General features: G+C 46.8%; 1 protein-coding gene and 1 non-coding gene across 2 annotated transcripts in view; one reads left to right on the top strand and one right to left on the bottom strand.

Moving 5' to 3' along the window:
• LOC124552275 (ras-related protein Rab-8A) overlaps positions 1-25,325 on the bottom strand; it is a 238,328-nt gene that overhangs the window by 108,562 nt on the left and 104,441 nt on the right. Inside the window, exon 2 of the mRNA XM_047126554.1 lies at positions 17,035-17,095. Coding sequence (XP_046982510.1) covers positions 17,035-17,095 — 61 coding nt within the window. The remainder of the gene's footprint in view (positions 1-17,034; positions 17,096-25,325) is intronic.
• Trnat-agu lies at positions 4,862-4,935 on the top strand. The gene has a single exon. It is a non-coding gene; the product is annotated as a tRNA-Thr (tRNA).

Genomic DNA, 25,325 nt, shown 5'->3' with positions numbered 1-25,325 from the left:
ATCTTCCCCGAAAGGTGAGAAGTGACTTCGTGCCTGAAGATTAATTTTCTTGTGAAGTCGTCTTTGGCGCAGACTGCCGCCACAGCTAATGGCTTGCACGAGCGGTAATTTGTACAGGTTCACTCTTAATCGAATACTCAATAAAAGCAGGTCTTCTGGTGCAGACTGCCTGAGTATGCTGATGCAGTAGCTCCATACTTAACAATCATACGAGGTGCGGCTAGAAAAAAACCGGACTGATGCTGGAAAAAACATTTATTTACAATTTCATGTTATCTCCTTCAATGTACTCTCCTCCTCGGTCTCCACACCGCTCCATACGAATTTTCCACTGTTCATACCAATGCTGCAGATCATTTTCGGTAAGTCCATACATTACTTCCGTCGCTTTTTCTTTTACTGCTTCAACAGTCTCAAATCTAGTTCCTTTCAAAGCTGACTTGACTTTAGGGAAAAGAAAAAAGTCACAGGGGCCCAAATCAGGTGAGTAGGGTGGATGATCTAAGATGGGAATGTTGTGTTTTGCCAAAAACGCCTTCACTGACAACGCACTGTGAGCTGGGACATTGTCTTGGTGAAGGATCCATGACTTTTTTCTCCACAAATCGTTCCGTTTTCTCCGTACTCGCTCACGTAGGGTAGCCAGGACGCTAATGTAGTAATGCTGATTCACTGTTTGTCCCTCTGGTACCCAATCAATGTGCACAATCCCTTTGATGTCAAAAAAAAAAAACCAATCATCATTGCCGTGAATTTCGATTTTGACATTCGTGCTTTTTTTTATCGTGGAGAACTAGGAGTTTTCCAATGCATCGATTTGCGTTTAGTTTCGGGATCGTAAGTAAAAAACCACGATTCATCGCAAGTAATAACATTTTGTAAGAAGGTGGGATCACTTTCAATGTTTTCCAGGACGTCAGAACAAATCATTCTTCGGCGTTCCTTCTGTTCAATTGTGAGACACTTTGGAACCATTTTTGAACACACTTTGTTCATGTTGAAACTTTCATGAAGAATCTGCCTAACACTTTCCTTGTCAACGCCTGTTAACTCAGACACTGCTCTGATTGTTAAACGGCGATCTTGTCGAACAAGCTTACCGATTTTTTCAATGTTTGCATCAGTTTTTGCTGACAATGGTCTGTCAGTGCGAGTGTCATCACTGGTGTCTTCGCGGCCATGTTTAAATCGTTTAAACCACTCAAACACTTGTGTTCGCGATAAACAATCATCGCCGTACACTTGTTGTAACATTACAAACGTTTCACTTCCAGATTTTCCTAGTTTGAAACAAAATTTGATGTTAACACGCTGTTCTTTCTGTACACTCAACATTTTCCGACGCACAGACAAAACGTCAACTACTTAAAACAGACGCCACGGGCAGACTGAGTGCAGGAGGCAGATGAAACTCTAGCAGTAGGCGGAGCGAGAGTCACGTGACAGGCCACGCGACTTTCAGCCTTATTGCATTCGTTTTATTGTTTCACCAGCACTAGTCCGGTTTTTTTCTAGCCGTTCGCTCGACAGTAAGATCCGTACCCAAAGACTGGAAATTTGCGCAGGTCACACCAATATTCAAGACAGGTAGTAGGAGTAATCCACTAAATTACAGACCTATATCATTAACGTCGATATGCAGCAGGATTTTGGAACATATATTGAGTTCGAACATTATGAATTACTCAGAAGAAATCGGTCTGTTGACGCACAGTCAACATGGGTTTAGAAAACATCGTTCTCTTGAAACACAACTAGCTCTTTATTCGCATGAAGTGTTGAGTGCTATTGACAAGGGATTTCAGATTGATTCCGTATTTCTGGATTTCCGGAAGGCTTTTGACACTGTACCACACAAGCGGCTTGCAGTGAAATTGCGTGCTATGGAATATCGTCTCAGTTATGTGACTGGATTCGTGATTTCCTGCCAGACAGGTCACAGTCCGTAGTAACTGACGGAAAGTCATCGAGTAAAACAGAAGTGACTTCTGGCGTTCCGCAAGGTAGTGTTGTAGTGTTACTGTCGCAGTAAGTAGAAAACTTAAATTTGCATCCATATCGACAGCTATCATGGCGATACATAAAAGCATGTTCCATCCTCTTGTTACGTAGCCAGCACCCCGTTATGCTACAAATAGTGATGTAACTTCTAGAAAACCATCTGAAGATGATCCTGAAAAGGTTCGAAAAGCGGTTCCTGAAATAACAAATAACTATTAAAAAAGCGACTGGTTGCAGCTTTATGTATTTAAATTAACAGTCACGCGTGTTAAAATATCCATAATGGATAAGCTTAATTAAGCGGAGGTGTATCTTGTTGTGGCTGTTAGTAGTTTCCTGCGTATCGCTTGCAATCATGCCGCCCAAGTGCAATGTCACAAGAGTGTTCGAGCAGTGGTCGATATTATATCGACCCTACGCTGTATCGAGAAATCTCGAGCACGTTCGAACGTGAATATCGCCCTGTCCCTGTGCCCAAAAATTTTTAAAGTTTTTCGACAATTCAACACGTAAGATCTTGCTTCCGAACTAACCGAACACTACCTTGTTTTTGAGTTCATTGAGATTTTGTTTGCCCGCAAGGACTGCACTGTGCTTGGTAGACCCCGCCACATGCAGTGAACATACAGAAGAGACGGAGATGATGTATCTGTAAATACATCAACTTCAGTAGAGAAATTTATTTCTGTTTAATAGCTTGTTTCGTTAAATGGTTCGCACATTCACACTTGTTGATGGCCCAGCACTGAAATCTGCAGCAATTTGAGGAAAGGTTGCAATACTGTCACGTTGAGCGATTCTCTTCAGTCGTCGTTGGTCCCGTTCTTGTAGGATCTTTTCCGACCGCAGCGATGTCGGAGATATGATGTTTTACCGAATTCCCGATATTCACGGTACACTCGTGAAATGGTCGTATGGGAAAATCTTCGATTCATCGCTACCTCGGAGATGCTGTGTCCCATCGCTCGTGCGGCGACTGTAACACCACGTTCAAACTAACTTAAATCTTGATAACCTGCCACTGTAGCAGCAGTAACCGATCTAACAAGTGCGTTAGACAGTTGTCTTATACACTCCTGGAAATTGAAATAAGAACACCGTGAATTCATTGTCCCAGGAAGGGGAAACTTTATTGACACATTCCTGGGGTCAGATACATCACATGATCACACTGACAGAACCACAGGCACATAGACACAGGCAACAGAGCATGCACAATGTCGGCACTAGTACAGTGTATATCCACCTTTCGCAGCAATGCAGGCTGCTATTCTCCCATGGAGACGATCGTAGAGATGCTGGATGTAGTCCTGTGGAACGGCTTGCCATGCCATTTCCACCTGGCGCCTCAGTTGGACCAGCGTTCGTGCTGGACGTGCAGACCGCGTGAGACGACGCTTCATCCAGTCCCAAACATGCTCAATGGGGGACAGATCCGGAGATCTTGCTGGCCAGGGTAGTTGACTTACACCTTCTAGAGCACGTTGGGTGGCACGGGATACATGCGGACGTGCATTGTCCTGTTGGAACAGCAAGTTCCCTTGCCGGTCTAGGAATGGTAGAACGATGGGTTCGATGACGGTTTGGATGTACCGTGCACTATTCAGTGTCCCCTCGACGATCACCAGTGGTGTACGGCCAGTGTAGGAGATCGCTCCCCACACCATGATGCCGGGTGTTGGCCCTGTGTGCCTCGGTCGTATGCAGTCCTGATTGTGGCGCTCACCTGCACGGCGCCAAACACGCATACGACCATCATTGGCACCAAGGCAGAAGCGACTCTCATCGCTGAAGACGACACGTCTCCATTCGTCCCTCCATTCACGCCTGTCGCGACACCACTGGAGGCGGGCTGCACGATGTTGGGGCGTGAGCGGAAGACGGCCTAACGGTGTGCGGGACCGTAGCCCAGCTTCATGGAGACGGTTGCGAATGGTCCTCGCCGATACCCCAGGAGCAACAGTGTCCCTAATTTGCTGGGAAGTGGCGGTGCGGTCCCCTACGGCACTGCGTAGGATCCTACGGTCTTGGCGTGCATCCGTGCGTCGCTGCGGTCCGGTCCCAGGTCGACGGGCACGTGCACCTTCCGCCGACCACTGGCGACAACATCGATGTACTGTGGAGACCTCACGCCCCACGTGTTGAGCAATTCGGCGGTACGTCCACCCGGCCTCCCGCATGCCCACTATACGCCCTCGCTCAAAGTCCGTCAACTGCACATACGGTTCACGTCCACGCTGTCGCGGCATGCTACCAGTGTTAAAGACTGCGATGGAGCTCCGTATGCCACGGCAAACTGGCTGACACTGACGGCGGCGGTGCACAAATGCTGCGCAGCTAGCGCCATTCGACGGCCAACACCGCGGTTCCTGGTGTGTCCGCTGTGCCGTGCGTGTGATCATTGCTTGTACAGCCCTCTCGCAGTGTCCGGAGCAAGTATGGTGGGTCTGACACACCGGTGTCAATGTGTTCTTTTTTCCATTTCCAGGAGTGTATATGGATATATGAAGACAGTAACTGTTCTCGAAAGAACAGATACTGCCGGCCGTGGTGGCCAAGCGGTTAAAGGCGCTACAGTCTGGAACCGCGCGGCCGCTACGGTCGCAGGTTCGAATCCTGCCTCGGGTATGGACGTGAGTGATGTTCTTAGGTTAGTTAGGTTTAAGTAGTTCTAAGTTCTAGGGGACTGATGACCTTAGAAGTTAAGTCCCATAGTGCTCAGAGCCATTTGAGCCATTTTTTTTTCCCGGCAAATGTATATAAGGTAGATTACATAGGTAGAATTGTGGACAGTTGGGAATATGAGTCTCACGGGAAGCGTGCAAGGGATAAGTCCCTGCAGTCGCGCTATTTATCTGTGTCCTCGGTGGCTCAGATGGATAGAGCGTCTGCCAAGTAAGCAGGAGATCCCGGGTTCGAGTCCCGGTCGGGGCACACATTTTCAGCTGTCCACATCGAGGTATATCAACAACACCTGTCGGCAGCTGAGGGTTTCAGTTAAGTCGTCATTTATGTATGGGTTACCGACCGCAGTGCTGTATTCTGCCTGTTTACATATCTCTGTTTTAGAATACGCATACCTAATCCAGTTTCTTTGGCGCTTCAGTGTAGAATATAGGAACAACAAATCGACAGAGATATAGTGAGAAGTGCCTCAAACTTAAAGTGAAAGCTTGTGTAGCGAAAATAAACCATCAGCAGAAGTGATGGACACGAAGATGTGTACTAGTGTGAGACAGTGTTATCAGTAGCTGACAGAGCAGGGAAGGGATCTCATTGTGGATCTATAAACGTGAGGGCAAGCATGTTATGTTATGTTATGTTAACCGGGGACCTAGAATCGACAGAGATTCTCCATCCCCGCCGCAGCCGCAGTGGTCCACAACCCCACGACGACTGCCGCAGTCCACTTCACCCCTCCGCCGCCCCACACCGAACCCAGCGTTATTGTGCGGTTTGGCCCCCGGTGGACCCCCCAGGGAACGTCTCACACCAGACGAGTGTAACCCCTCTGTTTGCATGGTAGAGTAATGGTGGTGTATGCGTACGTGGAGAACTTGTTTGCGCAGCAATCGCCGACATTGTGTAGCTGAGGCGGAATAAGGGGAACCAGCCCGCATTTGCCGAAGCAGATGGCAGCTCACCGGACCTCAACACAAATCTGACGGGCGGATTCGTGCCGAGGACCAGGCGCTCCTTCCCGCCCGGAAAGCCGTGTGTTAGACCGCACAGCCAACCGGGCGGGGGCAGGTATACCCCAGTTTCCAATCGACCACCACGAGGGGGGACCGCCATATTGTACACTAAGCTCACGGTAGCAGGCTCACACCTGTGCCCGCCATCCGAGAACACGTAATGGACTGCGTGCAATATTCCGCGTCATCCCGCACCATTAGTCAGAGACTAAGCGGCAGTCGGACTGGGGAATTAACGTTCGATGTGCAGGCCGTCAACGCCACAACCGAAACGGCTTAGTCTGGTGTGCCAGCGTGATGGGGAAGAACATACTGCTCACGAATGGTGCTGTACACCAGATGATCATCTACGGCAAGAATGATGGTGGCCTAAAGAGACGCCTCATTCTTCTTACGTTTTGGAGAGGCTGGTTGGTTGATTTTTGGGGGAGGGATCCAAATAGCGAAGTCATCGGTGTCATCAGGTTAGGGAAGGATGGGAAAGGACGTTGGCCGTGTCCTTTCAATGGAATCATCCCAGCACTCGCCTGGAGCGATTTAGGGAAATCACGGAAAACCTAAATCAGAATGGCTGGACGCGCATTTGAACCGATGTCCTCACGAATGTGAGTCCAGTGTGCTAACCACTGAGCCACCTCGCTCGGCTTTTGGAGAGGCACCCCAGTGTTACCACCATCGTTTAGTAACGAAATTCGGCGGATGCTCATGCAGCAGAGGCTGCTGCACTCTAGGTTCAAATCGGAACGAAGAAATTGTTGTGTACATAGTTCCACGTAGTCAGCGCGTACACAACTTTCCCACTAGAGCGCGCCCCGCTAAGCACAACAGCGCAGGCGCAGCGCTCGTCCGTCTCCGCACTACAAGATGGCGCTGCCTTAGAGACGGACCAAATTCTTCTTCCGCCAATCCGCGTATTAATATTTAACGCAGCCAATGAGATTGCTGCTAATGTAGAACTTTTTCTCCTCGCGGATCACACTCGAGCAGTGATACCTGAACGCGCGAGGTATTATAACGAGTGTACAGACCTCCGATTAGGCAGTCTGCATTTGTCTGCAACAGTCTGTACGAGTTCTACATTTGTCTGTACCAGTCTATAGTCAAGTTTCAGTCTGTGCCCAATAAGATTACCATATTCCTGTACATAGCCATGAAGATAAATGTATAGACACTTTTGTCAAGTATCAGAGATATATGTGAGAATAAGATTAACGTACCAAGACCAAAGGAACTTCAGATTGTCAATTATAAATAGCGTCCAGATTCAAGTTAAGTAATTTTATGCTTGTTATTATTTTAATAAATGTGTGTGAAAATTAATCAAGTTCTGTTTAAAGTTGGTCACCGTCAATTTGCTACTCTAAGCGTGAAAGTGGCATTTCTTTCGTCTGACCTAACAGCAGAATATAAACACGCCACGATAAGACCACGAGACATATTGCTGACACTCGCCTACTTTGTTAGAGCGACAAGTCAAATAATCTGATGGTGTGTGTACCGAACGTCTTACAGTATGCACACCACACAAATGACGACAAGCAAAGGTTATTAGAGGTTCGTGCGTCTGTGTGAAAAGATCTATGCGTGAAGCATACAACAACTACCACTGTCATATCGTATGAAAAGAACAGGCAGAGAATCCGAGAGAATTCTGGTCTCACGTAAAATCGCTAAGCGGGTCTAAGGTCTCCATACAGTCCCTTGTTGACCGGTCTGGTGTGCAAAGCGAAAGCCGAAGTTTTAAATTTCACATTCAAGAAATCGTTCACACAGGCGAATCGGACAAACATACCGTCATTTGAGTATCTGACAGGCTACCGTATGGACCACATAGTAATAAGCAACCCGCTGCCGTAGAGAAACTGCTGAAGGATTTGAAAGCAAATAAGTCACACACACCCATGCTCGAGGGAGGACTCGAACCTCCGCCGGAACCAGCCGCACAGTCCAGGACCGATTTTCAAAAAAATGTTTCAAATGGCTCTGAGCACTATGGGACTTAACTTCTGAGGTCATCAGTGCCGTACAATGTAGAACTACTTAAACCTAACTAACCCAAGGACATCACACAGACCCAAGCCCGAGGCAGGATTCGAACCTGCGACCGTAACGGTCGCGCGGTTCCGGACTGAAGCGTCTAGAACCGCTACGCCACCAGCGGCCGGCGGCCGATTTTGCAAAGAGTACTCTACGGCACTGGCCACTTACTTAGCTTGGATTTATCGTGAATCTCCCGCCCAGCACAAAGTCGCAAGCGACTGAGAAAAAGCGCAGGTTACTTCAGTATATAAGAAGGGTACAAGAACGGATCCGCAATATTACAGACCAATATCCCTAACTTATGTTTGCTGCAGAATCCTCCAACATATACTCAGTTCGAATATAATAAACTTTCTTTAGTCCGAGACTCTTATGTCCACGAATCAGCGTGGTTTTAGTAAACATCGTTCGTGCGAAACTCAACTTGCCGTTTTCTCAGAGGACATACTGCGAACTATAGATGAAGGGCAACAGGAAGATTCCGTGTTTCCAGGTTTACGGAAAGCGTTTGGCATCTTGCATCATTGCCGGCTGCTAACGAAGAATATGTTCACAGATATGTGGGTGGCTCGAACACTTCTTAAGTAATATGACCCAGTATGTTGAGGATAATGAAGTCGAATTAAGTCGGCTGATGTTGAGGGTATTAGATTAGGAAATGAGACGCTTAAAGTAGTAGATGAGTTTTGCTATTTGTGGAGCAAAATAACTGATGATGGTCGAAGTAGAGAGGATATAAAATGTAGACTGGCAATGGCAGGGAAAGCGTTTGTGAAGAAGAGAAATTTGTTAACATCGAGTATAGATTTAAGTGTCAGGAAGTCATTTCTGAAAGTATTTGTATGGAGTGTAGCCAAGTATGGAAGTGAAACATGGACGATAAATAGTTTGGACAAGAAGAGAATAGAAGCTTTCGAAATGTGGTGCTACAGAGGAATGCTGAATATTAGATGGGTAGATCACATAACTAATGAGGAGGTATTGAATAGAATTGGGGAGAAGAGGAGTTTGTGGCACAACTTGACAAGAAGAAGGGACCAGTTGGTAGGACATGTTCTGAGGCATCAAGGGATCACAAATTTAGCATTGGACGGCAGTGTGGAGGGTAAAAATCGTAGAGGGAGACCAAGAGATGAATAAGTAAGCAGATTCGGAAAGATGTAGGTTGCAGTAGGTACTGGGAGTGAAGAAGCTTACACAGGATAGAGTACCATGGAGAGCTGCATCAATCCAGTCTCTGGACTAGAGACCACAACAACAACGACAATATGTTGTCCTAGACAGCGAGTGTTCATCAGAGACAAGGGTATCGTCAGGAGTGACCCAGGGAAGTGTGATAGGAGCGCTGTTGTTCTCTGTATACATAAATGATTTGGGGGACGGGGTGGGGAGCAATCTGCGGTTGTCTGTTGATAATGCCGTGGTGTATGGTGAGGTCTCAGTGAGGTGGAACGAGCATGTGAGAACTGTGCTGGGGAAGGTGTATGGTCGACTTCGGTTTATTGGGAGAATTTTTGGAAAGAGTGGCTCACCTGTAAAGGAGACCACATGTAGGACGCTGGTGCGTCCTGTTCTTGAGTACTGCTCGAGTGTTTTGAATTCGTACTAGGTCAGATCAAGCAAGATATGCAAGCAATTCAGAGGTGGGCAGCTAGCCTTGTTACCGGTACGTCCAAACAACACACAAGTGGTACGGAGATGGTTCGCAGGGGAACGCGATTGAGAAAATTTAGAGAACCAGCATTTGAAGCTGACTGCAGAACGATTCTACTGCTGGCAACATACAGTGTGCGCAAGAAACACGAAGATGTTGTTGTTGTTGTTGTTGCGATCTTCAGTCGTGAGACTGGTTTGATGCAGCTCTCCATGCTACTCTATCCTGTGCAAGCTTCTTCATCTCCCTGTACCTACTCCAACCTACATCCTTCTGAATCAGTGTATTCATCTCTTGGTCTCCCTCTACGATTTTTACCCTCCATGCTGCCCTCCAATACTAAATTGGTGATCCCTCGATGCCTCAGAACATGTCCTACCAACCGATCCCTTCTTCTAGTCAAGGTGTGCCCTAAATTTCTCTTCTCCCTACTTCTATTCAATACCTCCTCATTAGTTATGTGATCTACCCATCTAATATTCAGCATTTTTCTGTAGCACCACATTTCGAAAGCTTCTATTCTCTTCTTGTCCGAACTATTTATCGTCCACGTTTCACATCCATACATGGCTACACTCCCTACAAGTACTTTCAGAAACCACTTCCTGCCACTTAAGTCTATATTCGATGTTAACAAATTTCTCCTCTTCCGAAACGTTTTCCTTGCCACTGCCAGTCTACATTTTATATTGTACCTACTTCGACCATCATCAGTTATTTTACTCCCCAAATAGCAAAATTCCTTCACTACTTTAAGTGTCTCATTTCCTAATGTCCCTCAGCATCACCCGAGTTAATTTGACTACATTCCATTATCCTCGTTTTGCTTTTGTTGATATTTATCTTATACCCTCCTTTCAAGACACTGTCCATTCCGTTCAGCGTTCAGCTGCTCACACGAAGATAAGACACGAGAAATTGGGGCTCATACGAAGGCATACAGACAGATGTTTATCCCTTGCTCTATTTGCGAGTGGAACAGGAAAGGAAATGACAAGCAGTGGCACAGGGTACCCTCCGCCACGCACCGTACGGTGGCATGCGGAGTGTCTGTGTAGACGTACTCTATGCGTCCCAGTTGGTGTGACTTTGGGTCAGGCCTGGTACTGAACGAAGGAAATCTTAACAGTACAACGGCACATCACAGGCATCGTTCGTCCTCATGTGTTATGGTATTTCTGCAGGCAGCCGATAGCCAGATGTGTCCCCGATAGAACTCGTCCGAGACCTGTTATATCAGTCGCGGGACAGACTGGAGTCAGCATAGGATGTAACAGCTTTATAACACCCTTCCGACCCGAACTAGTGCATGCATCCGTGCCAGAGGGATACAATACCATGGTCACATGTGCTGCCACACTGCATAGTTCTTTATAAATTTGATTGCATTTTGTAATCACCGCAGTAGCATCACACAGCCTCTGGAACAGTGGAGATTCATTTCGTTTCTTCTTGCCTTCCGGGTGCTGGACTTTTTTGTCCGGCAGTTTATTTTTAATTTGTACTGTTAGAAGCCAAGATCTCTCCATGTGAAACAGTTTATCTCATGACCAGTTTCGACAGTAACTTTTGGATCCCGCCTGGAAGGCGGCGCGTGGGTCTGCTCCTGTAAATTGAAGGATAGTCCGTATGTGGGAAGCTAGGAGGAGCAGGTGATGGTGAAGTACTTCGGTACTGCGTTTAAACTTAATCACCTTTACTATAGTCAGAATTAGGATTACATTCGGCTTACGTAACTTTGGCTGAGATGAGCACGTAGGTGCGAAGTCGTACAGGTGTCAACGCTAACAAAAGTTACACAGGCAAAATTTGTAGTGGCTCGCTGACTATGAAATAGAAACAATGTTGCTTGGTCGTCTACTCAGAATTAAATGGACTAGAATTTGGAGCAGCGCTCTTAGAGGTGCACAGCGCCGGCTAGAGGGCGCTGTCGTCTGTGTCGGTGTCGTAGTGCCAACCTATGAACTAGCACCTACGCCGTGGCATCAAAGCTATCGATACCGCAGTAAGTACCTCTCATCTTCAGGTTCTCGATCTCCAAGAGATATATCTACGCATCAGTCTCGTCGACATACTGAGAACATGCTCCATTTATGCTGAAGCGCCAAAGAAACTGGTATAGGCGTGCGTATACAGAGGTATGTAAACAGCCAGAATACGGTGCTCCGGTCGGCAACACCTATGTAAGACGACAAGTGCCTAGCGCAGTTCTTAGATCAGTTACTGCAGCTGCAATGGCACGTTATCAAGATTTAAATGAGTTGCAACGTGGCGTTATAGTCGGGGCACGAGCGATGGAACACAGCATGTCTGAGGCAGCGATGAAGTGGGGATTTTCCCGTACTACCATTTCACGAGTGTACCGTCAATATCAGGAATCGTGTAAACATAAAATCTTCGACATCGCTGCAAGAACGGCACCAACGGCGACTGAAGAGAAACGTTCTATGTGACAGAAGCGCAAACTTTCTGCAAACTGCTGCATCTTTCAAATACATGTGTCAACGTGCGAACCATTCAAAAATGGTTCAAATAGCTCATCAGTCCTCTAGACTTAGCATTACTTAAACCTAAATAACCGAAGGACATCACACACATCCATGCCCGAGGCAGGACTGGAACCTGCGACCGTAGCAGTCGCGCGGTTGCGGTCTGAAGCGCCTAGAACCGCTCGGCCACAGCGGCCGGCTGCGAACCATTCAACGAAACATGATTGATATGGACTTTTGGAGCCGAAGGCTCACTCGTGTACCCTTGATGACTGCACGACACAAAGCTTTACGCCTCGCCTGGACTCACCAACGTCGAGATTGGACTATTAATGGCTGGAAACATGTTGCCTGGCTGGACGAGGCCCATTTCAAATTGTATCGAGCGGATGGATGTGTACGGGTATGGAGGCAACCTCATGAATCCGTGGACCCTGCATGTCGGCAGGGCACTGTTCAAGCTGGTGGAGGCTCTTTAATTGTGTGGGGTGCGTGCAGTTCGAGTTATGTGGGATCCCTGATACGTCTAGATACGACTCTGAGAGATCACAGGTAATTAAGCATCCTGTCTGATCAGCTGCATCCATTCATGTGTATCGTGTATTCCGACGGACTTAGGCAATTCCAACAGGACAACGCGACACCCCACGCGACCAAAAGTGCTACAGAGTGTCTCCAGGAACACTCTTCTGAATTTAAACACAACCGCTGGCCACCAAACCCACCATTATTGAGCACATCTGTGATGCCTTGCAACGTGCTGTCCAGAAGAGATTTCCACCCCCTCGTTCTTTTATGGATGTGTGGACAGCCGTGCAGGATTCGTGGCGTCAGTTTCCTCAAGCATTACTTCAAACACTAGTCGAGTCCTTGCCACGCCGTGTTGCGGCACTTCTGCGTGCTCGAGGGGGCCCTACACGACATTAGGCAGCTGTGCCAGTTTCTTTGGCTCTCAAGTGTATAATAATACAGCTCCACATTGGTTTGTCAGATAGATAAAACTTGCTGAATAAAATACCCATGGCAGCGATAGGTAGTACTGGAGCGAAAACGGGTACATCAGTAAAGATGATCCGTCGACAGCAACTCGCGAAGACTGAGTCGGTGCACTTTAGAGGCAGAGTCAAGTGGTTACAACGACTTTAAAACGCACCGGCTCAGTCTTCCTGAGTTGCCGTCGACGTATTATCTTTACTGATGTACCTGTTTTGGTCCTGTACTCCTTATTGGCATACGTTTGGCGACTGGCGCCTTTAACACTAGTCCAGTGGAGAGTCTGTATGCAGAAGCTGCCGAACTACCACTGACATACTGCCACGATTTTCTCCTTAGCAGCTACGCATGCCGTTTGTCTGCCATGCCCAGCCACCCATCCCGCGCCTCCTTCTTTGATCGCCAGTATGCGGCGTACCTCTCTTCTCTGCCACCTCCTGGAGTTCGCTTTTGGCTCTTGCTCCGGGAGCTTAACCTCACGCTACCTGCCACTTTCCAATGCGCCTTCACCACCTTGGCTTCGTGTTCACCTTGCCCTTCATTCGCTCCCTAATGACACTATTCCAGCCTCACTCTATCGCCTTCAGTTTCACGACCTTTGCGTGATACTTCGCGATAGTACCTTTCTGTTTACTGATGGCTCCCGCGCTGACCGTGGTGTCGGGCGTGCCTTCGTCATTGGTACTGACGTTTCTCGGTATCGCCTTCCGGAACACTGCATAGCTCTTTGCCCTGTATCAGGCCACGCAGTACATCCGGCGACACAGGCTTTTCAATTGCGCCAGCTGCTCAAACTCACTCAGAGCCCTTGAAAGCCTCTGCCCGCTGTACACCGTCCATCCCTTAGTGCAACGGGTCCAGGAAAGCTGCCACTTGCTCACTCTTGGTGGAGTCATTGCGATATTTATGTGGTTCGTGGTCACGTCAGTATGACGGGAAACAAGGTCGCAGACGCTGCTGCCAAGGCTGCAGTCCTTGTACCCCAGCCCCCGAGTACCTACGAGGGTCACTCCTAAAGAAATGCACACTATTTTTGTAAAAATACATCTTTTATTCTACATGTTTGAAAGTTTTACATTATGTAGATACATCCTTTAGGAACAATATTTTCATGTCTCCACATAATTTCCATCCCTCTCAACTGCGCCGGCCGGAGTGGCCCAGCGGTTCTAGGCGCTACAGTCTGGAATCGCGCGACCGCTACGATAGCACGTTCGAATCCTGCCTCAGGCATAGATGTGTGTGATATCCTTAGGTTAGTTAGGTTAAGTAGTTCTAAGTTCTAGGGGACTGATGACCTGAGAAGTTAAGTCCCATAGTGCTCAGGGCAATTTCAAATTTCAACCTCTCAACTGCCTTACTTCATCTTGGAACCAGCGCCTGTATACCCGCACGGTAAAATTCTGGACCAACCTGTTGGAGCCACTGTTTGGCAGCGTGCACAAGGGAGTCAACATCTTCAAACCTTGTTCCACGAAGAAAGTCTTTCAGTTTCCCAAAGAGATGATAGTCACACGGAGCCAGGTCAGGACAGTAAGGCGGGTGTTTCAGTGTTGTCCATCCGAGTTTTGTGATCGCTTCCATGGTTTTTTGACTGAGATGTTGCCGTCCATTGTCGTGCAACAGCAAAACATCCTGCTTTTGCCGATGTGGTCGAACACGACTCAGTCGAGCTTGAAGTTTCTTCAGTGTCGTCACATATGCATCAGAATTTATGGTGGTTCCACTTGCCACGATGTCCACAAGCAAGAGTCCTTCGGAATCGAAAAACACCGTAGCCATAAGTTTTCCAGCAGAAGATGTGGTTTTGATTTTTTTTTCTTGGGTGAATTTGCATGATGCCACTCCATTGATTGCCTCTTCGTCTCTGGTGAAAAATGATGGAGCCATGTTTCATCAGCTGTCACAATTCTTCCAAGAAATCCATCTCCACCATTCTCGTACTGTTCCAAAAGTTCGCTGCATACCGTTTTTCTTGTTTCTTTGTGAGCCACTGTCAACATCCTGGGAACCCATGTGGCACAAACCTTTTTTAACGCCAACACTTTCAGTATTCTGCAAACACTTCCTTCCCCTATCCCAACGTAGCGTGACAATTCGTTCACTGTGATGCGTCTGTCAGCAGTCACCAATTCGGTAACTCTTTGCACACTGTCTGGAGTGTGTGCAGTACGAGGCCTGCCGCTACGAGGACAATCCTCAATATTGCCGTGCCCGCTTTCATCACGTAACCTGCTTGCCCACCGACTAACTGTACTGCGATCGACAGCAGCCTCTCCATATAGCTTTTCCAACCTCTTGTGGATGTTTCTCACCGTCTCGTTTTCACAGCACAGGAATTCTATGACAGCACGTTGCTTCTGACGAACGTCAAGTGTAGCAGCCATCTTGAAGACATGCTGTGACGGCGACACTCACGGAAACAGGTTGAACTAAGTTTGAAAACAAGCGGGAAGGATGTATCTACACACTGTAAAAATTTCACCCATGCAGAATGAAAACTGTATTTTAACAAAAATAGTGTGCATTTCTATTGGACTGACCCTCGTACATTCCCGCCGATGGTCTCTGTGTTGCGTCTGTCGGCAGGTGGTGTCACTTTGACATCGCCAATGCTCCTCCCTTCATAGGAATAAGCTCCAGGTTAAAAAGCCCCTCTCAGCGGCTTGGAGGAGCTCCTTTTGACCCTCTCGCCACGAGAAGATCATTTTAGCTAGGTTGCGTATTGGACACTGTCTTTTTAGCTACCGCCATTTGTTAAGTGGTGCTTCCCCATCACTTTGTGCTCATTGCCCTCAGCCTCTGACGGTTCGCCATTTTCTGACATAATGTCCCTTTTTTAACCACTTACGTTCTCGTTTGTGTTTGCCGTATGACTTATCGGCCGTTTTAGCGAACGATGCGCGCGCTGTCGACCGCGATTTACTTCTTATCCGTCGTAGAAATATGGTGAAGGAAATTTAACCTTTAGTTCAGGACGTTTCTCTATGGCTAATTTTATGATCCTCTCTCAAAGTCCCTCTTTTTAGATGTCTTTCCTTTCATCAGTTGGCCTTAACGAGTAGTCGTTTTTAACTCCTTTTCTCTCCTCGTGTTCTACGGTTCTGACATGGGCGCGTATGATGGTAGTTGGTTTTGCGCCCTAAAACAAAACAAGTCAAACCGACAAACTCCTTATTGGTGGTATGGATATTCTGTTTAGCAACTTTAAGTATCTGACAAACCAGTGTGGAGCCGCATTATTATAATTGGAGCATTTTGTCATTATAACGACGAGACTGGTGTGGAGTTATACTTCTGGGACATCTGAGAATCTTAAGATGACAGCTAGTAACTATGAAAACTGGTCGTGAAATAAACAACTGCGCATTAAGCGAACTTGGCTTCTAATACTACAAATTACAACATCAGATCGGCCCAACAACACATGTAAATTGAATACTATATGTTCACGTACCACTGAATTTCTCAAGTTTTGATGGAAGTTTTTGAAGACTAGTCTTATTGCTTTATTTCTATAGTTTGCATTTACACGTTATATTTATAGACTGTGGTTTTTTGTTAATCATGTAGCAACCTAAAAATATTTGATTGTAATCGGTACTATATAAAGCTGAAAATTAAGCATAACAGTGAGTTACTTACTCGATGCTTTTTTTCGGGCCGTGTTTGTATAAATTGACACAGTGGAAAAATTAGGATAGATGTGGTGTCATGTAAAAATTAACCGTCCAAAAGTTATTATCTCAGCAGTCATTTACGGATACATGGATGGGAGTTTTGGAACAAATCCCATTATTTTAAGAACGCGGTGTTACGATTAATAAAAAAATTACTTTCGGTGCGCCAAATTCCCTCATCTTCCCCTACTGTTATTGAACTGTCTTCCGCGGCACCAATTTAACTAGTGATATAATTACAGACGAGCTATATTTTTACTTTCGTAAACATTCTCGTGTCCAACTTTGTAGGTCTTGCTGATCACGTACTGGCTTTTCGACAGTTTTTCTGCGATCCGCAGCGCTGCTCTAGCGGGCTCTTGGGTGTAGCCAATCGCCAATTTATTGTGGTGTTCCGAAAGTTACGCGCGGCAAGACCGTGTGCCTGCTGACCGCTGGTTTTCTTCACTTCATTGCAAAAAGTAGTGCAATGGTGTACTCACCATATCTGCAGTTTTATCGGCGTCCCGTCTAAGTTGATGATTTTCTGTTTGAAGTCCAGACCTGGAAACAGGATAGAGAACTAAAATTAGTGGATCTGTAACTGTCAAATAAATTAGTTTCGGCTTTTACGGAATGATAAAACTAAGTTATTTTTTAACATATACACTACTGGATATTACAATTGCTACACCAGAAAGAAATGCAGATGATAAACGGGTATTCATTGGACCAATATATTATACTAGAACTGACATGTGATTACATTTTCACACGATAGGGGTGCAGAGATCCTGAGAAATCAGTACCCAGAACAACCACCTCTGGCCGTAATAACGGCCTTGATACGCCTGGGTATTGAGTCAGACAGAGCTTGGATGGCGTGTACAGGTACAGCTGTCTTTGCAGCTTCAATACGATACCACAGTTCATCAAGAGTAGTGACTGGCGTATTGTGACGAGCCAGTTGCTCGGCCACCATTGACCAGACGTTTTCAATTGGAGAGAGATTTGGAGAATGTGCAGGCCAGGGCAGCAGTCGAATATTTTCTGTATCCAGAAAGGACCGTACTGGACCTGCAACATGCGGTCGTGCGTTATCTTGCTGAAATGTAGGGTTTTGAGGGATCGACATGGGTCATAACACATCTGAAATGTAACGAACAAGAGGTGACCGAGACGTGCAACCAATGGCACCCCATACCATCACGCCGGATGATATGCCAGTACGGCGATGACGAATACACGCTTCCAATGTGCGTTCACCGCGATGTCGCCAAACACGGATGCGATCATCATGATGCTGTGAACAGAAATTGGATTCATCCGAAGAAATGACGTTTTGCCATTCGTGCACCCAGGTTCCTCGTTAAGTACACCATCGCATGCGCTCCTGTCTGTGATGCAGCGTCAAGGTAACCGCAGCCACGGTCTCCGAGCTGATAGTCCATGCTGCTGCAAACGTCGTCGAACTGTTCGTGCAGATGGTTGTTGTCTTGCAAACGTCCCCATCTGTTGACTCAGGGATCGAGACGTGGCTGCACGATCCGTTACAGCCATGCGGATAAGATGCCTGTCATCTCGACTGCTAGTGATACGAGGCCGTTGGAATGCAGCACAGCGCTCCGTATTACCCTCCTGAACCCACCGATTCCATATTCTGCTAACAGTCATTGGATCTCGACCGACGCGAGCAGCAACGTCGCGATACGATAAACCGCAATCGCGATAGGCTATAATCCGACCTTTATCAAAATCGGAAACGTGATGGTTCGCATTTCTCCTCCTTACACGAGGCATCACAACAACGTTTCATCAAGCAACGCCGGTCAACAGCTGATCGTGTACGAGAAATCGGTTGGCAACTTTCCTCATATCAGCACGTTGTAGGTGTCGCCACCGGCAACAACCTTGTGTGAATGCTCTGAAATGCTAATCATTTGCATATCACAGCATCTTCTTCCTGTCGGTTAAATTTTGTGTCTGTAGCACGCTCATCTTCGTGGTGTAGCAATTTTAATGGCCAATAGTGTAGTAGTTGCCGTACAGTAACGAAATGTTACGACAGCTTAAAACTAGAAATGTTTGGCACCACACGACAAATAGGCCTATTACTGAACGAGAGCACATCTTGCATAGGCTGAATAGGAAAAGCGTTCGAGATAAATGAGGATAGATGCTGCGCATCAAAGGAACAGAGGCAAATGTCATCAATCTCCGGTGTGGCCACACTTACAAGGGAATCTCGAAAACGCAGATTTTGTCGTACGATGGTCCGGTGGATGGTCTGTCAAAAGCTGAACATGGACAAGCACGGGAACAGGAAGAAGATGTATTGAATTGTAAAAAAAGAGCAAAATATAAACATTTAAGGGTCCAAGGTTATCAAGTATAACATAGAGCGCACTGGAAAACTCCTACTTGGACGACCCAGGTTCAAAAACATTTCATTCCATTTACCTTTTTATTTCAGAAAATTGTGAACTGTCCGTGTATTTGTGGTGTCACCGCCAGACACCACACTTGCTAGGTGGTGGCCTTTAAATCGGCCGCGGTCCATTAGTATACGTCGGACCCGCGTGTCGCCACTATCAGTGATTGCAGACCGAGCGCCGCCACACGGCAGGTCTAGAGAGACTTCCTAGCACTCGCCCCAGTTGTACAACCGACTTTGCTAGCGATGGTTCACTGACAAAATACGCTCTCATTTGCCGAGACGATAGTTAGCATAGCCTTCAGCTAAGTCAATTGCTACGACCTAGCAAGGCGCCATTACCAGTTACTATTGATACTGTGCATAATGTACCATCAAGAGCGATGTTCACCATTTATGGATTAAAGCTAAGTATTCCACCAGCTACGTCCGTTTTTTCTAAATTCTAATTTCCTTGTCCTGTTCCAGACGTCACGCCAATCTGCGTGAGCTAAAACGCTTGCCTTTCGGCTGCCTCTAGTAACACGGTGTTGGCTCTCCTGCCAACCACAACATTGGCGATGAGGCGATACCGTGTTCTTAACCATACTGCCCTGATTTACTTGTGTAATGGCTTCGCCACCACATCCAGATGTACTGTCCGAATTTTATCGCTTACAGAATCAGCAGACGCAGGCATTACTGGCTGCCCTTGGACAGTTTGTCCAGGGTCAACGTCCAATGCAAGACGATGTGGCAGCCGCCGCCCCACCGCTAACGCAGCCACAGCACACTGTTGCACCAACCTTTCGTCCTTTTGTTGCTGCACTGGAAAGCTGGACGGAGTGGTCACGCCAATTTGGATTCCATCTCGCCGCCTACAGAATTCAAGGTAACGAGCGGCAGCCTTTTTTGTTGTCCTCAATAGGGGTGAACACGTACCGTGTGATAGTCAAATTATTTCCCCGACGCGACGTAGCAACTCTGTCCTACGACGAAAGGTTGTCTGCATTAGATGCATATTTCAAAGAATCAGTCAATGTAGTTGCCAAACGGTATACCTTCTTTCGTACTAAACGTACGGCAGGTCAGACTAATTGGGAGTGGGTTGCAACCTTGCAAGGCCTTACTAGGGATTGTGGTTTTGAGTGTCAATGTGGACTCCGTTATTCAGATACTATGGTACGTGATGCAATTGCACAAAACGTTTCTGATGTTCGTATAAGGGAACAGATTTTGAAACTAGTCAGTCCCTCGCTCCAACAAGTGATGGACATATTGGATCGGCAGGACACACTTGACTTTCCTCAGGAATCATTTTAAACTTCGCCACCCGTGTGTCAGGTTAACCGGCCCGCCGGGCGAGCTGCACGGAACAGTAAACAGCCCTCGTGCCCGGCAGCGCCGCTGCCGCCAGGCTCTCAGCCACGTGTGCCATGCAAGCAAGCAAATGCAGTGCTAAAATCATGCCCGCGGTGTGCTACTAGACATTCGCGTAAGAATTGCCCGTCACGCCAAGCTATTTGCTTTTACTGTAATAAAAAAGGACATGTTCAAAGTGTTTGCCAGAAAAAGCTCAGGTCGGAAACTCAAAATCATCACAGGCCCTTTGCTTTGCGCCGGAATCGGAATCGAACGAAGGATACTCAGGCTCGCGACACTTCGCCGATGGAAATTCATATAGTTCATTCCACTCCACCCAGTGCCACTCTCTCTAACAGTGACTGTGTTCGTTGCACAAATAATGTGCGTCAATATCGCCAGAACTCCCATCAAGTTGCAAGTGATTTCGTACCAGTTCCCGTTGCACGAGACAGTCGCTCTTGTCGTCAGCAGGGCAATAAACTTTTTGTGGACTTGGACATTAACGGCAAAGTGATACCATTCCAGCTCGATGCCGGGGCTGCAGTTTCAGTGATCAATCAAGACACTTAGAAACTGCTGAGCACACCTCCGTTGCATGCCGCAACTGTTAAGTTAACTAGCTATTCAGGTCAAGAGATCCCTGTGTTAGGACAGTGCAGCCTTCTTGCAACATACAAAGGACAAACAAAACTTGTGTCATTTTACGTCCTTCATTCTTCTTCTGCAGTGAACTTGTTTGGTTTCGACTTATTTCAGTTGTTTAACTTGTCTATAGTAAATCAGGTCCTATCAGTGAACCAGACTGTGCCTTCAGACAGTGTTTCTCGTCTATGTGAAGAATTTGCAGACATTTTTGCACCGGGCCTCGGTTGCACTAAGAACTATAACGCACATTTGGAACTGAAAGTAAACGCGCAACCGAAATTTTTCAGAGCGCGCAATGTTCCCCACGCATTGCGTGATGAGGTCGCAAAAACGTTACACAATTTGGAATCACAAGGTGTAATTGAACGTGTGCAGACTTCTCTCTGGGTATCACCCTTAGTAATTCTGAAAAACCTTCCGGAAAATTGAGACTTTGTGTGGACTTCAAGGCAACAGTGAATCCACAACTAGTGACTGCAACTTTTCCTTTAGCCTGTCCAGAAGATCTTTTTGACAAACTGTGCCCGGGTAAATATTTTTCGAAGTTGGACCTAGAAGATGCGTACTTGCAAACACCGGTTGACGAAGAATCTCAGAGCGTTTTGGTGGTTAACATGCATCAGGGTTTGTATCGATTCAAACGACTGCCATTCGGGTGTGCATCCGCCCCTGCATTGTTTCAGCAATATCTGCAAACTGTTTGTGCGTCGGTTCCTACTGCAGCAAACTATCTGGACGATATTGTGATCTCTGGAAAGACGGAAGAACAACATTTAGCCAAACTCAGAACATTATTTCAGGTCTTGCGACAAAATGGTCTTCGCTTGCGGAAGGACAACTGTGTGTTTTTTGCTAGTGACGTGCCCTACCTGGGACATGTACTCAATGCCCAAGGCATACATCCGAGTCCAGAGCACCTCCGTGCCATACATGACTTGTCTACTACCGCCACTATCGAGGTTCACGGCGTTGGCTCGAAGGGCGCATTCTTCGCTGCCTCGGCCGCGCTATGTATCTGATTTTGGGGGCCTCTGGTGAGGTGCGTCGGCATCTCAATCAGCTGCGCCTCTGTCGTCGCACGGGATCTGCCGCTCCCCGTCTGCTTTCATCGACGGTGCCGTCCGGTCAGCGCCCTGGGGACCCATCTACTGGCTCGCCTCATCCCCAGGTGTTACCGACGCTGCCTTCCATTTTGCCCCATGGCGACGCGCCGCCGCCGCCGCCTGTTCTCCCGCCGGCGCCGCCCGCAGTGGACGCGTCGCTGCAGCCACCGGGCGCCTCCCTGGGTCACGCGCCGCCGATCGCTTCCCGTGACCGGCTGTCCTCCGACTTGGAACTCTTGCCCGCTCCGGACCGTATGTCGTCTTCGCCCGTCGGGTGCCCCGGCCCGATGGAGGTCGACCCTTCGGCCCCTCCTGTCTCTCTACGGGCACATACACCGCATGTTGGCGTGCACCCTGGAGCAGGTTTTCAGGCGTTTTCTAGCTCCCCGCGGTCCGAATGGCAGGGTGCGGGTGGCACAGCCTCGCCTGTTGTTAGGCTCCCCACCTCGTCGCATACGTCAACATGGGGTCCTCCCCACGGCGGGCGGAAGCCTTATGCCACAACCGTACGCCGATTTGCGGGGGATGAATGTGGTGTCACCGCCAGACACCACACTTGCTAGGTGGTAGCCTTTAAATCGGCCGCGATCCGTTAGTATATGTCGGACCCGCGTGTCACCACTATCAGTGATTGCAGACCGAGCGCCGCCACAAGGCAGGTCTAGAGAGACTTCCAAGCACTCGCCCCAGTTGTACAGCCGACTTTGCTAGCGATGGTTCACTGACAAAATACGCTCTCATTTGCCGAGACGATAGTTAGCATAGCCTTCAGCTACGTCATTTGCTACGACCTAGCAAGGCGCCATTACCAGTTACTATTGATACTGCGCATAATGTACCGTCAAGAGCGACGTTCACCATTTATGGATTTGGATTAAAGTTAAGTATTCCACCAGCTACGTCCGTTTTTTCTAAATTCTAATTTCCTTGTCCTGGCCGGCCGCGGTGGCCGTGCGGTTCTGGCGCTGCAGTCCGGAACCGCGGGACTGCTACGGTCGCAGGTTCGAATCCTGCCTCGGGCATGGGTGTGTGTGTGATGTCCTTAGGTTAGTTAGGTTTAAGTAGTTCTAAGTTCTAGGGGACTTATGACCTAAGATGTTGAGTCCCATAGTGCTCAGAGCCAGCCTTGTCCTGTTCCAGACCTCACGCCAGCCTGCGTGAGCTAAAACGCGTGCCTTTCGGCTTCCTCTAGTAACACGGTGTTGGCTCTCCTGCCAACCACAACAGTATTCATTGAACTGTTTGTTCTATTTCTGTAGTCCTGGCAGTTGTCATGCTATGTATTGGTCACAGAATATGAGGCGTGTGACGTTACTGTCTCAAGTAAACGTGATGAATAGTGAGAGCAGGCGAGATACCACATAGACGTCCCACAGAAATGAAAACAACAAATAAGCGGGAGTGAAATATGTTACAACAAAGGAACTCAAGAGTGAAAACTTCCAAAACGGAACGCAAGTTCTAAAACGTTAAAAACATATGTTTTGACCGAGCACAGAGGAACTGTGTGACTGTGAAACTGTTGCGTTAATTTTTTTACAGCTTATGTGACAAACTATTATGTTTTCATTATTTCCTTGGGAGTGATCACATGCCCATTCATACGAACACTTCAAGGGGGACGTTGATGAAATTGACCAAAAATGTCAATTTTCGATTTATTTTTTGTTTGTTATTAGAACTCATGGAAAATAAGTTCCCGACTAGTTTCAATGTTAAAATCGCATCCGAAGTGCCTGAAAATTAATTAAAAGCGTGGCCTCCCTGCCACGCCCACGTTTTGAAGCAGCAGTTCAATACCAGCTCAGAGAACAACGATTCTGTGTATTACTTTCAATCCAAGGTGTGCGGGATACATCTAGAAGGCCGTGATATATACCCTTTGGTTTTATAGATCATCTTTGACTCTGTTCCGCATCTTATGAACTCATATGGAAACCATAGAGTAAATATCTCTGGAGTAAGCATTCACATCAACGAGTTAAAATTTCATAGAGTGGCTATAGGTCCGCCATGTTTGAAGCAAATTGAAGTTCTGGCCGCCATGTTTTCTTTAGTCAAGGCATTCGTCTGCTGTGTCCCGCCCCCTTGTAACTGCGTTTGACTTACTTGAAATAGCCCATACTAGCTTTATTTTTTCTAAAACAAGCAATAGACAGCAGTGATTTCAGTGTACACTGACAGCAAAAAGGGATGTTTTTGTCGAAATATGGCTAAACTTTTCGATGTAGATTACACTACAAGACAACTCAAATAAGTCTGTCCATCCACTATAACGTTACTTATTGCCCATAAATTAATGCAATTAGAGCAGGTACCACCAGAATATTACGGTGAAACTTCTAAACATGCTGTGGTTAACTATTAGAAACAGTAACGGGCGCAGAAATGCGATATCTTTGTCGCTCTTTCAAAGTAAACAGTCAAAGCCTCAAAAACCAGTACACTGTGAACGAGAATTTATTTGAAATATGTGTTACAAGTAGTTAACACAAGCATAGTAATTCAATAACAAAGTCGAAGCGTTCTTGGGTGGGATAATTTCACAAATTTTCGTAAGTAGCTGTATGCCTTGGCAGAATAAAAGTGTAGGATCAGGGCAAAGTTCCTTATTTGCTGAGAATAATGGCATACTTTAGCACTGCACTGAAGTTCCAATAGCTCCTTCAACAAACCAACTACACGTTCACTGTTTAACATATCAGAAACTGAACTATATAGCCTTCTTCTCAAACCAGCAACTAAAGTCTGTAACTGCACTATTCTTCTTTTGTGTCGTACACTAAGTTGCTTCATTTGCTTTATCCGCTTCTTTAGTCGCACATTCTCTGCTTGTACTCTGTTATATTGTGTTTTCAACTTCTTAGGGCTTGGTAGACAGTAATTGTGGTCAGCAGAAACAGATGTGTGTCCGACAGGCACTGAAAGAATGTAGTTACATCATAAGTTTATAACAGAGTTACACCATAAGATTATAACAGAAAGTATGTAATTCAAAGCAATAAGAACACAGAGTAAAATTAAATTATTGACTTACTTTGTGCTAATGATGTCACTGTAATAGCACTATCTTGCAAATTGTCGAAAGATCGCTTTCTGGGTTGTGGTCGTAATACTTTATCTTGCTTTTGTAAATGTGGTGGAAAGTTAAAGATAGTAGGTACTGGTTTTTACAAAAGGCGCCTCTGGACATTTGTGTGATACATATATTTCTCTTCAAAATGAGCTGAACAGAGGTAACTGGCTGTAGTAGGAAACCATTTTTCTC

The sequence above is a fragment of the Schistocerca americana genome, chromosome 10, assembly GCF_021461395.2.
Source record: "Schistocerca americana isolate TAMUIC-IGC-003095 chromosome 10, iqSchAmer2.1, whole genome shotgun sequence".
NCBI classification, from domain to species: Eukaryota; Metazoa; Arthropoda; class Insecta; order Orthoptera; family Acrididae; genus Schistocerca; species Schistocerca americana.
This window is presented reverse-complemented; position numbering and strand designations above follow the sequence as displayed.